This window comes from Oncorhynchus masou, unplaced genomic scaffold (genome assembly GCF_036934945.1).
Source record: "Oncorhynchus masou masou isolate Uvic2021 unplaced genomic scaffold, UVic_Omas_1.1 unplaced_scaffold_1200, whole genome shotgun sequence".
Lineage (NCBI taxonomy): Eukaryota > Metazoa > Chordata > Actinopteri > Salmoniformes > Salmonidae > Oncorhynchus > Oncorhynchus masou.
This window is the reverse complement of record NW_027001780.1, coordinates 77,503-93,601: the sequence shown is the minus strand read 5'-3', so window position 1 is coordinate 93,601 and position 16,099 is coordinate 77,503. Positions and strand designations below refer to the sequence as shown.

At 45.3% G+C, this 16,099-nt stretch overlaps 2 protein-coding genes across 4 annotated transcripts in view; one reads left to right on the top strand and one right to left on the bottom strand.

The window, feature by feature from the left end:
- Window positions 1-195: 195 nt before the first annotated feature.
- Window positions 196-10,288, top strand: eef2kmt (eukaryotic elongation factor 2 lysine methyltransferase). Of its 3 annotated transcripts, XM_064958283.1 has the most exons (9): window positions 196-410; window positions 499-561; window positions 679-759; window positions 949-1,050; window positions 1,351-1,484; window positions 2,629-2,873; window positions 8,597-8,746; window positions 8,870-8,927; window positions 9,805-9,873. In XM_064958283.1, the coding sequence occupies exons 1-8, from the start codon at window positions 276-278 to the stop codon at window positions 8,893-8,895; spliced, it is 936 nt and encodes a 311-aa protein (XP_064814355.1). In that variant the 5' UTR covers window positions 196-275; the 3' UTR covers window positions 8,896-8,927; window positions 9,805-9,873. The 3 variants fall into 3 exon arrangements, with proteins under 3 accessions (XP_064814355.1, XP_064814354.1, XP_064814356.1); XM_064958282.1 differs by lacking the exon at window positions 8,870-8,927 and having other exon boundaries at window positions 9,805-10,288; XM_064958284.1 differs by lacking the exons at window positions 8,597-8,746; window positions 8,870-8,927 and having other exon boundaries at window positions 9,805-10,288.
- Window positions 10,253-16,099, bottom strand: part of alg1 (ALG1 chitobiosyldiphosphodolichol beta-mannosyltransferase) — a 46,238-nt gene continuing 40,391 nt past the window's right edge. The window contains exons 11-12 of the mRNA XM_064958278.1: window positions 11,684-11,759; window positions 10,253-11,458 (exon numbers count right to left, since the gene is read on the bottom strand). Of these exons, the coding sequence (XP_064814350.1) occupies window positions 11,321-11,458; window positions 11,684-11,759 (214 nt within the window). The 3' untranslated portion in view covers window positions 10,253-11,320. The remainder of the gene's footprint in view (window positions 11,459-11,683; window positions 11,760-16,099) is intronic.

The window sequence follows — 16,099 nt, the reverse complement described above, 5'->3', positions numbered from 1 at the left end:
GTTGCACTGAGAACAGTAGGCCCACAGATACAGGTTCTATTGGGAAATAAAATACAGCTCTCATCTCATTGTAAATGTTTTCTAATTTGTACTTTCTTTAAAAAAAAAGAAGATGTATCCCTTATGGCGTTATTGTCTGTCATGATTATACTACATTGCCCATCAGGCATTGCGACAGGAGGAGTGCTTCTTGGGTAAAGAGGAAGACAACAAACTCAGGGAAACACGTGGCCAGCCTGTGGTTTAGTGTAATTCAATTCTCGGGTTGGTTGAAAATGAACGAAATGTATCGGTCTAAGGATCAGACCGACAAAACCAAAGTCACGTGCATAAGGAATAGAGCAGATGTTTTATATGACTTTAAAGTCTCCTTTTTCACTATGGGTCAACTGCCACATTTCCCATGGAATGTAAGTCGCGGGGCTGCTTGCATGTTGTACTGTAGGAATAATAAGACATGAATACAGTAATAACATAATTTGTTGTTGTTTTCTACAGTTCCTTGAAAGGGAGCTCGAGAACGACAGCTCATCAGAAATTATTCTAGACGTCCTAAAGCAGGTATCGCCTGTCAAAGCATTATTTTTAATGTCACACCTAGTTAAATATATAGAAACAGTACATTGGATTACCGAGTTGGAAACCACACTAACAATTACCATTGTCACCTGTTTACAGACATGCCTTCATCCACTGTGCTGTAAACATCCTCCCTCAGTAAGATATAGGAGACTGTTTCTATCTCAGCTCATCAAAAGGGTGAGTTCTTTTATCTGATATATTTTTTTGTCTGGTATCATTCTGTCAGAAAATAGTTCACGATCGTACAGTAACTGGTGCGTTTAAAAAAAAAGGCAATTCTTACACGTTTCACATGAATACAATAAAGTATAACTATATTATTAAAGTAAACAACGGTAATGTGATGCTTCTCTTCCCTGTGTGCAGCATGAAGCCAGTGGGAGGGAGCCCCTGGATGAGCTCTATGATGCACTGGGTGAAGTCCTGGGGGTAGAGGAGGGGACAGAGTGCTACAAGAGCTATTTACTGGTACTACAAACACACCACACTGTATTTAACACAAGCTGTACTCTACATTTAGCAGACGCTCTTATCCTGAACAACTTCCAGTAGTGAGTGAATACATTGTTTTTGTACTGGTCCCCCCGTGGGAATTGAACCCGCAACCCAGGCGTTGCAAGCAACACGCTCTACCAGCCTTGAAAATAATACAATTATTATTAAATTCAAGATTACTTTAATTAAATATTCATTTGATATTCACTGTGTGTGTGTGTGTGTGTGTGTGTGTGTGTGTGTGTGTGTGTGTGTGTGTGTGTGTGTGTGTAGCCGTGTGGAGAAGCAGTGAGTCTATCAGAGAGTACAGCTGTGATCTCTGAAGGAACTACAGGCCTGGTCACATGGGAGGCTGCTCTTTACCTCGCAGAATGGGCTCTGGAGAACACACACCTATTCACTGATAGGTTGGTACACTACTGTGTGTGTTCTGTCATTGTGTTCTGTCTGGGGAACACACACCTCTTCTCTGATAGGTTGGTACACTACTGTGTGTGTTCTGTCATTGTGTTCTGTCTGGGGAACACACACCTCTTCACTGATAGGTTGGTACACTACTGTGTGTGTTCTGTCATTGTGTTCTGTCTGCAGAACACACACCTCTTCACTGATAGGTTGGTACACTACTGTGTGTGTTCTGTCATTGTGTTCTGTCTGCAGAACACACACCTCTTCACTGATAGGTTGGTACACTACTGTGTGTGTTCTGTCATTGTGTTCTGTCTGCAGAACACACACCTCTTCACTGATAGGTTGGTACACTACTGTGTGTGTTCTGTCATTGTGTTCTGTCTGGGGAACACACACCTCTTCACTGATAGGTTGGTACACTACTGTGTGTGTTCTGTCATTGTGTTCTGTCTGGAGAACACACACCACTTCACTGATAGGTTGGTACACTACTGTGTGTGTTCTGTCATTGTGTTCTGTCTGGAGAACACACACCTATTCACTGATAGGTTGGTACACTACTGTGTGTGTTCTGTCATTGTGTTCTGTCTGGAGAACACACACCTCTTCACTGATAGGTTGGTACACTACTGTGTGTGTTCTGTCATTGTGTTCTGTCTGCAGAACACACACCTCTTCACTGATAGGTTGGTACACTACTGTGTGTGTTCTGTCATTGTGTTCTGTCTGGAGAACACACCTCTTCACTGATAGGTTGGTACACTACTGTGTGTGTTCTGTCATTGTGTTCTGTCTGCAGAACACACACCTATTCACTGATAGGTTGGTACACTACTGTGTGTGTTCTGTCATTGTGTTCTGTCTGCAGAACACACACCTCTTCACTGATAGGTTGGTACACTACTGTGTGTGTTCTGTCATTGTGTTCTGTCTGCAGAACACACACCTCTTCACTGATAGGTTGGTACACTACTGTGTGTGTTCTGTCATTGTGTTCTGTCTACAACTCATGCTGTGGTTACTACTCGTAATCCCAATCTGGTGTGTAATGTGAGTGTCCTCTCCCTGTGTGTGTGTGTGTGTGTGTGTGTGTGTGTGTGTGTGTGTGTGTGAGTGTCCTGTCTCTGCTCTCTCCTACAGGGCAATCCTAGAGCTGGGCAGTGGTGTAGGGTTGACTGGTATAGCAGTGTGTAGGTCCTGCAGTCCCTCCAGCTACGTGTTCAGTGACTGTCACCTCAGCGTTCTACATAGACTGAGGGACAACGTCCAGCTCAATGGGCTGGACAACCAGAACTCTCCCAGAGTGTGTGTGGAGCATCTGGACTGGGAGGAGGTGACAGAGAAGCAGCTGAGAGAGATCGGAGCCGCCACGGTCATCGCTGCAGGTAGGAACATGGTCTGGCTCTATTCTATTCAATCCGTAAAGCTAAAGATCCTCTTTAAAGGCAATGTTCCCTCTGTCGAGACTCTTCCTTCACAATAAACACTGCATATGTCAACTCGGTCAGAAATGACCTTTACATTTGTATGTAAATCTTCTGCGATGCTTTGGCGATATGGATTGAATCCAGCCTTTATTTACAACAAAAGTATATATTTCTCAAAAGATATTATTAGTTACCTGGCAGTTACCTGGCAGTTACCTGGCTGTTAAGTTACCTGGCTGTTAAGTTACCTGGCAGTTACCTGGCTGTTAAGTTACCTGGCTGTTAAGTTACCTGGCAGTTACCTGGCTGTTAAGTTACCTGGCTGTTACCTGGCAGTTACCTGGATATTAAGTTACCTGGCAGTTACCTGGCAGTTACCTGGCTGTTAAGTTACCTGGCAGTTACCTAGCAGTTACCTGGCAGTTACCTGGCAGTTACCTGACTAACTAATTTATCCAGCTTTCTGGAACAGCTCCCCAGGTGCTGGTGAGGGATAAAATGTGTTTCCTAATTCTGTCAGCTGACATGTCCTGTTGTTTCCTAATTCTGTTGTTGTCAGCTGACACATGTCCTGTTGTTTCCTAATTCTGTTGTTGTAAGCTGACACACGTCCTGTTGTTTCCTAATTCTGTTGTTGTCAGCTGACACATGTCCTGTTGTTTCCTAATTCTGTTGTTGTCAGCTGACACACGTCCTGTTGTTTCCTAATTCTGTTGTTGTCAGCTGACACATGTCCTGTTGTTTCCTAATTCTGTTGTTGTCAGCTGACACACGTCCTGTTGTTTCCTAATTCTGTCAGCTGACACATGTCCTGTTGTTTCCTAATTCTGTCAGCTAACACGTCCTGTTGTTTCCTAATTCTGTCAGCTGACACATGTCCTGTTGTTTCCTAATTCTGTCAGCTGACACATGTCCTGTTGTTTCCTAATTCTGTCAGCTGACACATGTCCTGTTGTTTCCTAATTCTGTCAGCTAACACGTCCTGTTGTTTCCTAATTCTGTTGTTGTCAGCTGACACACGTCCTGTTGTTTCCTAATTCTATTGTTGTCAGCTGACACACGTCCTGTTGTTTCCTAATTCTGTCAGCTGACACATGTCCTGTTGTTTCCTAATTCTGTCAGCTAACACGTCCTGTTGTTTCCTAATTCTGTCAGCTGACACATGTCCTGTTGTTTCCTAATTCTGTCAGCTGACACATGTCCTGTTGTTTCCTAATTCTGTCAGCTGACACATGTCCTGTTGTTTCCTAATTCTGTCAGCTGACACATGTCCTGTTGTTTCCTAATTCTGTCAGCTGACACACGTCCTGTTGTTTCCTAATTCTGTCAGCTGACACATGTCCTGTTGTTTCCTAATTCTGTCAGCTGACACACGTCCTGTTGTTTCCTAATTCTGTCAGCTGACACATGTCCTGTTGTTTCCTAATTCTGTCAGCTGACACACGTCCTGTTGTTTCCTAATTCTGTCAGCTGACACATGTCCTGTTGTTTCCTAATTCTGTCAGCTGACACACGTCCTGTTGTTTCCTAATTCTGTCAGCTAACACATGTCCTGTTGTTTCCTAATTCTGTCAGCTGACACACGTCCTGTTGTTTCCTAATTCTGTCAGCTGACACATGTCCTGTTGTTTCCTAATTCTGTCAGCTGACACATGTCCTGTTGTTTCCTAATTCTGTTGTTGTCAGCTGACACATGTCCTGTTGTTTCCTAATTCTGTCAGCTGACACACGTCCTGTTTTTTCCTAATTCTGTCAGCTGACACATGTCCTGTTGTTTCCTAATTCTGTCAGCTGACACATGTCCTGTTGTTTCCTAATTCTGTCAGCTGACACATGTCCTGTTGTTTCCTAATTCTGTCAGCTGACACACGTCCTGTTGTTTCCTAATTCTGTCAGCTGACACATGTCCTGTTGTTTCCTAATTCTGTTGTTGTCAGCTGACACATGTCCTGTTGTTTCCTAATTCTGTCAGCTGACACATGTCCTGTTGTTTCCTAATTCTATTGTTGTCAGCTAACATGTCCTGTTGTTTCCTAATTCTATTGTTGTCAGCTGACATGTCCTGTTGTTTCCTAATTCTGTTGTTGTCAGCTGACAAGTCCTGTTGTTTCCTAATTCTGTTGTTGTCAGCTGACAAGTCCTGTTGTTTCCTAATTCTATTGTTGTCAGCTGACATGTCCTGTTGTTTCCTAATTCTATTGTTGTCAGCTAACATGTCCTGTTGTTTCCTAATTCTATTGTTGTCAGCTGACATGTCCTGTTGTTTCCTAATTCTGTTGTTGTCAGCTGACAAGTCCTGTTGTTTCCTAATTCTATTGTTGTCAGCTGACATGTCCTGTTGTTTCCTAATTCTGTTGTTGTCAGCTGACATGTCCTGTTGTTTCCTAATTCTGTTGTTGTCAGCTGACATGTCCTGTTGTTTCCTAATTCTGTTGTTGTCAGCTGACACATGTCCTGTTGTTTCCTAATTCTGTCAGCTGACACATGTCCTGTTGTTTCCTAATTCTGTTGTTGTCAGCTAACACGTCCTGTTGTTTCCTAATTCTGTTGTTGTCAGCTAACACGTCCTGTTGTTTCCTAATTCTGTTGTTGTCAGCTGACACATGTCCTGTTGTTTCCTAATTCTATTGTTGTCAGCTGACATGTCCTGGTGTTTCCTAATTCTATTGTTGTCAGCTAACATGTCCTGTTGTTTCCTAATTCTATTGTTGTCAGCTGACATGTCCTGGTGTTTCCTAATTCTATTGTTGTCAGCTAACATGTCCTGTTGTTTCCTAATTCTATTGTTGTCAGCTGACATGTCCTGGTGTTTCCTAATTCTATTGTTGTCAGCTAACATGTCCTGTTGTTTCCTAATTCTATTGTTGTCAGCTGACATGTCCTGTTGTTTCCTAATTCTGTCAGCTGACACACGTCCTGTTGTTTCCTAATTCTATTGTTGTCAGCTGACACATGTCCTGTTTCCTAATTCTGTTGTTGTCAGCTGACACACGTCCTGTTGTTTCCTAATTCTATTGTTGTCAGCTGACACATGTCCTGTTTCCTAATTCTATTGTTGTCAGCTGACACATGTCCTGTTGTTTCCTAATTCTGTTGTTGTCAGCTGACATGTCCTGTTGTTTCCTAATTCTATTGTTGTCAGCTGACACACGTCCTGTTGTTTCCTAATTCTATTGTTGTCAGCTGACACATGTCCTGTTGTTTCCTAATTCTATTGTTGTCAGCTGACACATGTCCTGTTTCCTAATTCTATTGTTGTCAGCTGACACATGTCCTGTTGTTTCCTAATTCTGTTGTTGTCAGCTGACATGTCCTGTTGTTTCCTAATTCTATTGTTGTCAGCTGACACATGTCCTGTTTCCTAATTCTATTGTTGTCAGCTGACACACGTCCTGTTGTTTCCTAATTCTATTGTTGTCAGCTGACACACGTCCTGTTTCCTAATTCTATTGTTGTCAGCTGACACACGTCCTGTTGTTTCCTAATTCTATTGTTGTCAGCTGACACACGTCCTGTTTCCTAATTCAAATCAAATCAAATCAAATTTATTTATATAGCCCTTCGTACATCAGCTGATATCTCAAAGTGCTGTACAGAAACCCAGCCTAAAACCCCAAACAGCAAGCAATGCAGGTGTAGAAGCACGGTGGCTAGGAAAAACTCCCTAGAAAAGCCAAAACCTAGGAAGAAACCTAGAGAGGAACCAGGCTATGTGGGGTGGCCAGTCCTCTTCTGGCTGTGCCGGGTAGAGATTATAACAGAACATGGCCAAGATGTTCAAATGTTCATAAATGACCAGCATGGTCGAATAATAATAAGGCAGAACAGTTGAAACTGGAGCAGCAGCACGGCCAGGTGGACTGGGGACAGCAAGGAGTCATCATGTCAAGTAGTCCTGGGGCATGGTCCTAGGGCTCAGGTCAGTTGAAACTGGAGCAGCAGCACGGCCAGGTGGACTGGGGACAGCAAGGAGTCATCATGTCAGGTAGTCCTGGGGCATGGTCCTAGGGCTCAGGTCCTCCGAGAGAGAGAAGGAGAGAATTAGAGAACGCACACTTAGATTCACACAGGACACCGAATTGGACAGGAGAAGTACTCCAGATATAACAAACTGACCCCAGCCCCCCGACACATAAACTACTGCAGCATAAATACTGGAGGCTGAGACAGGAGGGGTCAGGAGACACTGTGGCCCCACCCGAGGACACCCCCGGACAGGGCCAAACAGGAAGGATATAACCCCACCCACTTTGCCAAAGCACAGCCCCCACACCACTGGAGGGATATCTTCAACCACCAACTTACCATCCTGAGACAAAGCTGAGTATAGCCCGCAAAGATCTCCGCCACGGCACAACCCAGGGGGGGGGGCGCCAACCCAGACAGGATGACCACATTCTATTGTTGTCAGCTGACACACGTCCTGTTGTTTCCTAATTTTATTGTTGTCAGCTAACACGTCCTGTTGTTTCCTAATTCTATTGTTGTCAGCTGACAGACGTCCTGTTGTTTCCTAATTCTATTGTTGTCAGCTAACACGTCCTGTTGTTTCCTAATTCTATTGTTGTCAGCTGACACACGTCCTGTTGTTTCCTAATTCTATTGTTGTCAGCTGACACACGTCCTGTTGTTTCCTAATTCTGTTGTTGTCAGCTGACACACGTCCTGTTGTTTCCTAATTCTATTGTTGTCAGCTGACACACGTCCTGTTGTTTCCTAATTCTATTGTTGTCAGCTAACACGTCCTGTTGTTTCCTAATTCTGTTGTTGTCAGCTGACACGTCCTGTTGTTTCCTAATTCTGTTGTTGTCAGCTGACACGTCCTGTTGTTTCCTAATTCTATTGTTGTCAGCTGACACACGTCCTGTTGTTTCCTAATTCTATTGTTGTCAGCTAACACACGTCCTGTTGTTTCCTAATTCTATTGTTGTCAGCTAACACACGTCCTGTTGTTTCCTAATTCTATTGTGGTCAGGTGACATGTCTTGTTGTTTCCTAATTCTGTTGTTGTCAGTTAACATGTCCTGTTGTTTCCTAATTCTGTTGTTGTCAGCTAACACACGTCCTGTTGTTTCCTAATTCTGTTGTTGTCAGCTGACACGTCCTGTTGTTTCCTAATTCTGTCAGCTGACACGTCCTGTTGTTTCCTAATTCTATTGTTGTCAGCTGACACGTCCTGTTGTTTCCTAATTCTATTGTTGTCAGCTGACACGTCCTGTTGTTTCCTAATTCTATTGTTGTCAGCTAACACACGTCCTGTTGTTTCCTAATTCTGTTGTTGTCAGCTGACACGTCCTGTTGTTTCCTAATTCTATTGTTGTCAGCTAACACACGTCCTGTTGTTTCCTAATTCTATTGTTGTCAGCTGACACACGTCCTGTTGTTTCCTAATTCTATTGTTGTCAGCTAACACACGTCCTGTTGTTTCCTAATTCTGTTGTTGTCAGCTGACACACGTCCTGTTGTTTCCTAATTCTATTGTTGTCAGCTAACACGTCCTGTTGTTTCCTAATTCTATTGTTGTCAGCTAACACACGTCCTGTTGTTTCCTAATTCTGTTGTTGTCAGCTGACACACGTCCTGTTGTTTCCTAATTCTATTGTTGTCAGCTAACACGTCCTGTTGTTTCCTAATTCTATTGTTGTCAGCTGACACACGTCCTGTTGTTTCCTGTGTTATAGACGTAGTTTACGATCCAGATATCATTGGCTGTCTGGTGAAGCTTCTCTCTAAGATCCTGAGGTGTTCGGCCAATGGCAGCCCTCCTGATGTCTACATCTCCTCCACCATCAGAAACCCCGACACATATAACAGTTTTAAACACCAGCTAGGTCAGTACTAAACCTAGAGCTTTGAGAGAACTAATGAAAATAGCTTTACAAGTTTAATGTATCATTAGTAGTAAACCAACTGCTTCAAAGAGCAACTGAGTGAGGAGACTCTCCAACCCATAGATACTGTAGAGGATGAATCTCAGTAGTCTTCAAGTGGACTCGTCACCTTGTATGCCGGGTTAGTGAAGTTCTAGCCAACCCATAGATACTGTAGAGGATGAATCTCAATATTCTACAAGTGGACTCGTCACCTTGTATGCCGGGTTAGTCAAGTTCTGGCCAACCCATAGATACTGTAGAGGATGAATCTCAATAGTCTTCAAGTGGACTCATCACCTTGTATGTCGGGTTAGTCAAGTTCTAGCCAACCCATAGATACTGTAGAGGATGAATCTCAATAGTCTACAAGTGAACTCGTCACCTTGTATGCCGGGTTAGTCAAGTTCTGGCCAACCCATAGATACTGTAGAGGATGAATCTCAATAGTCTTCAAGTGGACTCATCACCTTGTATGTCGGGTTAGTCAAGTTCTAGCCAACCCATAGATACTGTAGAGGATGAATCTCAATAGTCTTCTATTGGACTCATCACCTTGTATGTCGGGTTAGTCAAGTTCTAGCCAACCCATAGATACTGTAGAGGATGAATCTCAATAGTCTTCTATTGGACTCATCACCTTGTATGTCGGGTTAGTCAAGTTCTAGCCAACCCATAGATACTGTAGAGGATGAATCTCAATAGTCTTCTATTGGACTCGTCACCTTGTATGCCGGGTTACAGTAAAGTTCTTTGTGACAACTGATGTAAAAAAGGGCTTTATAAATACATGTGATTGATCTCGTCCATCCCCACTGTTCTGGAGAGATCTAATCCTATTGGATGAATTCCTTTCCAGATGGATCTATAATTATAGACATCTGAAACTGATGGATCTTTCCAGATGGATCTATAATTACACACCTCTGAAACTGATGGATCTATAATTATAGACATCTGAAACTGATGGATCTTTCCAGATGGATCTATAATTTCTCCTTTGTTTTTCTCTCCCACAGAAGGTTCTGGAATCCAACATGAGGTCATGACAGGACCAGTGACCCGTGTGTTCTTTTACAACAGACAAGCCACCATAGAGATGATCAAACTCCACGTCTAATAATGGCATCCTATTCCCATTGTAAATGCACTACTTTTGACCAGGGTCCATAGGGCTTGTGGTCAAAAGTAGTGCACTACATAGTGAATTTAGGGTGCACTACTTTTGACCAGGGTCCATAGGGCTGTGGTCAAAAGTAGTGCACTACATAGTGAATTTAGGGTGCACTACTTTTGACCAGGATCCGTAGGGCTGTCGTCAAAAGTAGTGCACTACATAGTGAATTTAGGGTGCACTACTTTTGACCAGGGTCCATAGGGCTGTGGTCAAAAGTAGTGCACTAGATAGGGAATAGGGTGCCATTTGGGAAGCACACAATAAGACCAAGCCAGAACCAGATGTGTATTACTGTGTAATAAAGTCTTTATTTACATCAAAATATTTACATTGTGTGGAAAATATCCCATTTATACATTCAAGTGTTTTTTATTTTATTTTAATTTTAATTGTACCTTTAATTAACGAGGCAAGTCAGTTAAGAACAAATTTTTATTTTCAATGACGGCTTAGGAACAGTGGGTTAACTGCCTGTTCAGGGGCAGAACGACAGATTTGTACCTTGTCGGCTCAGGGGTTTGAACTTGCAACCTTCCGGTTACTAGTCCAACGCTCTAACCACTAGGCTACACTGCCACCCCGTGTTGTTTAAGAGGAGAATCAAAATGGCCTGGAATGAAGAGATCCACAGAAGGAGAGAGAGAAATGGGGAGAGAGAGAGCAGAAGAAAGACGAGCCTGGTGTAACGATCTCTCTTTCCGACAGGTCCTCAAAGTGGACCATGTGGCAGTTGGTAGCAGGTAGCCTAGCGGTTCAGAGCAGGGAGCCTAGCGGTTCAGAGCAGGGAGCCTAGCGGTTCAGAGCAGGGAGCCTAGCGGTTCAGAGCAGGGAGCCTAGCGGTTCAGAGCAGGTAGCCTAGCGGTTCAGAGCAGGGAGCCTAGCGGTTCAGAGCAGGGAGCCTAGCGGTTCAGAGCAGGTAGCCTAGCGGTTCAGAGCAGGTAGCCTAGCGGTTCAGAGCAGGTAGCCTCGCGGTTCGAAGCAGGTAGCCTCGCGGTTCAGCGCAGGTAGCCTAGCGGTTCAGAGCAGGTAGCCTAGCGGTTCAGAGCAGGTAGCCTAGCGGTTCAGAGCAGGTAGCCTAGCGGTTCAGAGCAGGTAGCCTAGCGGTTCAGAGCAGGTAGCCTAGCGGTTCAGAGCGTTGGGCCAGTAACCGAAAAGTTGTTGGTTTGAGTCCCCGAGCAGACTCGGTGAAACATCCGTGGATGTGCCCTTGAACAAGGCACTTAACCCTACTTGCTCCTGTAAGTCGTTCTGGATAAGAGCGTCTGGTAAAATGCTCAAGAAGTGGGTTTGAGACGGAGCGAAGGTGTAGAGAGGGGATGAGTCAGCTGCTGTAAAGAGCTCTGTCTTAACAGGGGGAGTCAGGGTGCAGTGAGGAGCGGCAGGACGTTCTGATCCCAGTTCTGGTCCCACCGCTGCCCCCCACTGGCCCGGAGGTTGCTCCTGAACTGACCCAGTTTGCCCTCATCCTCACAGCCAGGGAAGTCCCACAGCAGAGACTGGAGAGACACAACACAGGTTTTTATAAAACGGGTAGATTGGATCCTGGCTAAAACAGCCATGTGTATATCAGACCATATACCACTATCACAAGAACTGGCTACAGACAGGATATACTTTAGACAAGATGGCAGTTGACAGGACCATACCACTGGGAAGTGATGTGGGATAAATCAGGGGATTCTGTATCTCCTCAGCTCTACAGCAGTATTATATTACTCTACCTTGAGCTGTCCAGATAGTTCCTCAGAGTCTTTGAAGATCAACCCGTTCTCCTCGTGCTTCACCAGCTCATGTAGACTACAGAGGAGAATATAACAGGGTTAACAGAGAGACTGACAACACAGGAGAATATAACAGGGTTAACAACACAGGAGAATATAACAGGGTTAACAGAGAGACTAACAACACAGGAGAATATAACAGGGTTGACAACACAGGAGAATATAACAGGGTTAACAACAGAGAGACTGACAACACAGGAGAATATAACAGGGTTAACAGAGAGAGACTGACAACACAGGAGAATATAACAGGGTTAACAACACAGGAGAATATAACAGGGTTGACAACAGAGAGACTGACAACACAGGAGAATATGACAGGGTTAACAACACAGGAGAATATAACAGGGTTAACAACACAGGAGAATATAACAGGGTTGACAACACAGGAGAATATAACAGGGTTAACAACACAGGAGAATATAACAGGGTTGACAACACAGGAGAATATAACAGGGTTAACAACACAGGAGAATATAACAGGGTTGACAACACAGGATAATATAACAGGGTTGACAACACAGGAGAATATAACAGGGTTAACACAGAGACTGACAACACAGGAGAATATAACAGGGTTAACAACACAGGAGAATAAACAGGGTTAACACAGAGACTGACAACACAGGAGAATATAACAGGGTTAACAACACAGGAGAATATAACAGGGTTGACAACACAGGATAATATAACAGGGTTAACAACACAGGAGAATATAACAGGGTTGACAACACAGGAGAATATAACAGGGTTAACAACACAGGAGAATATAACAGGGTTGACAACACAGGAGAATATAACAGGGTTAACAACACAGGAGAATATAACAGGGTTGACAACACAGGAGAATATAACAGGGTTAGATCCACATTAAAACACAGCACAGGAAATTCAGTCCAGATCAGATCAGCACATAGCCTCTCTGCATGGGGGTCAAAGGTGACTGTTGCCCCAGGGTTTAGAGTATTCCCCCAGCAGTAGAAGGTGACTGTTGACCCAGGGTTTAGAGTATTCCCTCAGCAGCAGTAGAAGGTGACTGTTGACCCAGGGTTTAGAGTATTCCCTCAGCAGTAGAAGGTGACTGTTGACCCAGGGTTTAGAGTATTCCCTCAGCAGTAGAAGGTGACTGTTGACCCAGGGTTTAGAGTATTCCCCCAGCAGCAGTAGAAGGTGACTGTTGACCCAGGGTTTAGAGTATTCCCTCAGCAGTAGAAGGTGACTGTTGACCCAGGGTTTAGAGTATTCCCTCAGCAGCAGTAGAAGGTGACTGTTGACCCAGGGTTTAGAGTATTCCCCCAGCAGTAGAAGGTGACTGTTGACCCAGGGTTTAGAGTATTCCCTCAGCAGTAGAAGGTGACTGTTGACCCAGGGTTTAGAGTATTCCCTCAGCAGCAGTAGAAGGTGACTGTTGACCCAGGGTTTAGAGTATTCCCCAGCAGCAGTAGAAGGTGACTGTTGACCCAGGGTTTAGAGTATTCCCTCAGCAGTAGAAGGTGACTGTTGACCCAGGGTTTAGAGTATTCCCCCAGCAGCAGTAGAAGGTGACTGTTGACCCAGGGTTTAGAGTGTTCCCACAGCAGCAGTAGAAGGTGACTGTTGACCCAGGGTTTAGAGTATTCCCCCAGCAGCAGTAGAAGGTGACTGTTGACCCAGGGTTTAGAGTATTCCCTCAGCAGTAGAAGGTGACTGTTGACCCAGGGTTTAGAGTATTCCCCCAGCAGCAGTAGAAGGTGACTGTTGACCCAGGGTTTAGAGTATTCCCTCAGCAGCAGTAGAAGGTGACTGTTGACCCAGGGTTTAGAGTATTCCCCCAGCAGCAGTAGAAGGTGACTGTTGACCCAGGGTTTAGAGTGTTCCCACAGCAGCAGTAGAAGGTGACTGTTGACCCAGGGTTTAGAGTATTCCCTCAGCAGTAGAAGGTGACTGTTGACCCAGGGTTTAGAGTATTCCCCCAGCAGTAGAAGGTGACTGTTGACCCAGGGTTTAGAGTATTCCCCAGCAGCAGTAGAAGGTGACTGTTGACCCAGGGTTTAGAGTATTCCCCCAGCAGCAGTAGAAGGTGACTGTTGACCCAGGGTTTAGAGTATTCCCCAGCAGCAGTAGAAGGTGACTGTTGACCCAGGGTTTAGAGTATTCCCCCAGCAGCAGTAGAAGGTGACTGTTGACCCAGGGTTTAGAGTATTCCCTCAGCAGTAGAAGGTGACTGTTGACCCAGGGTTTAGAGTATTCCCTCAGCAGTAGAAGGTGACTGTTGACCCAGGGTTTAGAGTATTCCCCAGCAGTAGAAGGTGACTGTTGACCCAGGGTTTAGAGTATTCCCCCAGCAGTAGAAGGTGACTGTTGACCCAGGGTTTAGAGTATTCCCCCAGCAGTAGAAGGTGACTGTTGACCCAGGGTTTAGAGTATTCCCCCAGCAGTAGAAGGTGACTGTTGACCCAGGGTTTAGAGTATTCCCCCAGCAGTAGAAGGTGACTGTTGACCCAGGGTTTAGAGTATTCCCCAGCAGTAGAAGGTGACTGTTGACCCAGGGTTTAGAGTATTCCCCCAGCAGCAGTAGAAGGTGACTGTTGACCCAGGGTTTAGAGTATTCCCCCAGCAGCAGTAGAAGGTGACTGTTGACCCAGGGTTTAGAGTATTCCCCCAGCAGTAGAAGGTGACTGTTGACCCAGGGTTTAGAGTATTCCCTCAGCAGTAGAAGGTGACTGTTGACCCAGGGTTTAGAGTATTCCCTCAGCAGTAGAAGGTGACTGTTGACCCAGGGTTTAGAGTATTCCCCAGCAGTAGAAGGTGACTGTTGACCCAGGGTTTAGAGTATTCCCTCAGCAGTAGAAGGTGACTGTTGACCCAGGGTTTAGAGTATTCCCTCAGCAGTAGAAGGTGACTGTTGACCCAGGGTTTAGAGTATTCCCTCAGCAGTAGAAGGTGACTGTTGACCCAGGGTTTAGAGTATTCCCCCAGCAGCAGTAGAAGGTGACTGTTGACCCAGGGTTTAGAGTATTCCCCCAGCAGCAGTAGAAGGTGACTGTTGACCCAGGGTTTAGAGTATTCCCCCAGCAGTAGAAGGTGACTGTTGACCCAGGGTTTAGAGTATTCCCCCAGCAGCAGTAGAAGGTGACTGTTGACCCAGGGTTTAGAGTATTCCCCCAGCAGCAGTAGAAGGTGACTGTTGACCCAGGGTTTAGAGTATTCCCTCAGCAGTAGAAGGTGACCCAGGGTTTAGAGTATTCCCCCAGCAGCAGTAGAAGGTGACTGTTGACCCAGGGTTTAGAGTATTCCCTCAGCAGTAGAAGGTGACTGTTGACCCAGGGTTTAGAGTATTCCCTCAGCAGCAGTAGAAGGTGACTGTTGACCCAGGGTTTAGAGTATTCCCCCAGCAGTAGAAGGTGACTGTTGACCCAGGGTTTAGAGTATTCCCTCAGCAGTAGAAGGTGACCCAGGGTTTAGAGTATTCCCCCAGCAGCAGTAGAAGGTGACTGTTGACCCAGGGTTTAGAGTATTCCCTCAGCAGTAGTAGGTGACTGTTGACCCAGGGTTTAGAGTATTCCCTCAGCAGTAGAAGGTGACTGTTGACCCAGGGTTTAGAGTATTCCCCCAGCAGCAGTAGAAGGTGACTGTTGACCCAGGGTTTAGAGTATTCCCTCAGCAGTAGAAGGTGACTGTTGACCCAGGGTTTAGAGTATTCCCCCAGCAGCAGTAGAAGGTGACTGTTGACCCAGGGTTTAGAGTATTCCCCCAGCAGCAGTAGAAGGTGACTGTTGACCCAGGGTTTAGAGTATTCCCCCAGCAGCAGTAGAAGGTGACTGTTGACCCAGGGTTTAGAGTATACCCCAGCAGTAGAAGGTGACTGTTGGCCCAGGGTTTAGAGTATTCCCCCAGCAGTAGAAGGTGACTGTTGACCCAGGGTTTAGAGTATTCCCCCAGCAGTAGAAGGTGACTGTTGACCCAGGGTTTAGAGTATTCCCCCAGCAGCAGTAGAAGGTGACTGTTGACCCAGGGTTTAGAGTATTCCCCCAGCAGCAGTAGAAGGTGACTGTTGACCCAGGGTTTAGAGTATTCCCCCAGCAGTAGAAGGTGACTGTTGGCCCAGGGTTTAGAGTATTCCCCCAGCAGTAGAAGGTGACTGTTGACCCAGGGTTTAGAGTATTCCCTCAGCAGTAGAAGGTGACTGTTGGCCCAGGGTTTAGAGTATTCCCCCAGCAGTAGAAGGTGACTGTTGACCCAGGGTTTAGAGTATTCCCTCAGCAGTAGAAGGTGACTGTTGACCCAGGGTTTAGAGTATTCCCTCAGCAGTAGAAGGTGACTGTTGACCCAGGGTTTAGAGTATTCCCCCAGCAGCAGTAGAAGGTGACTGTTGAC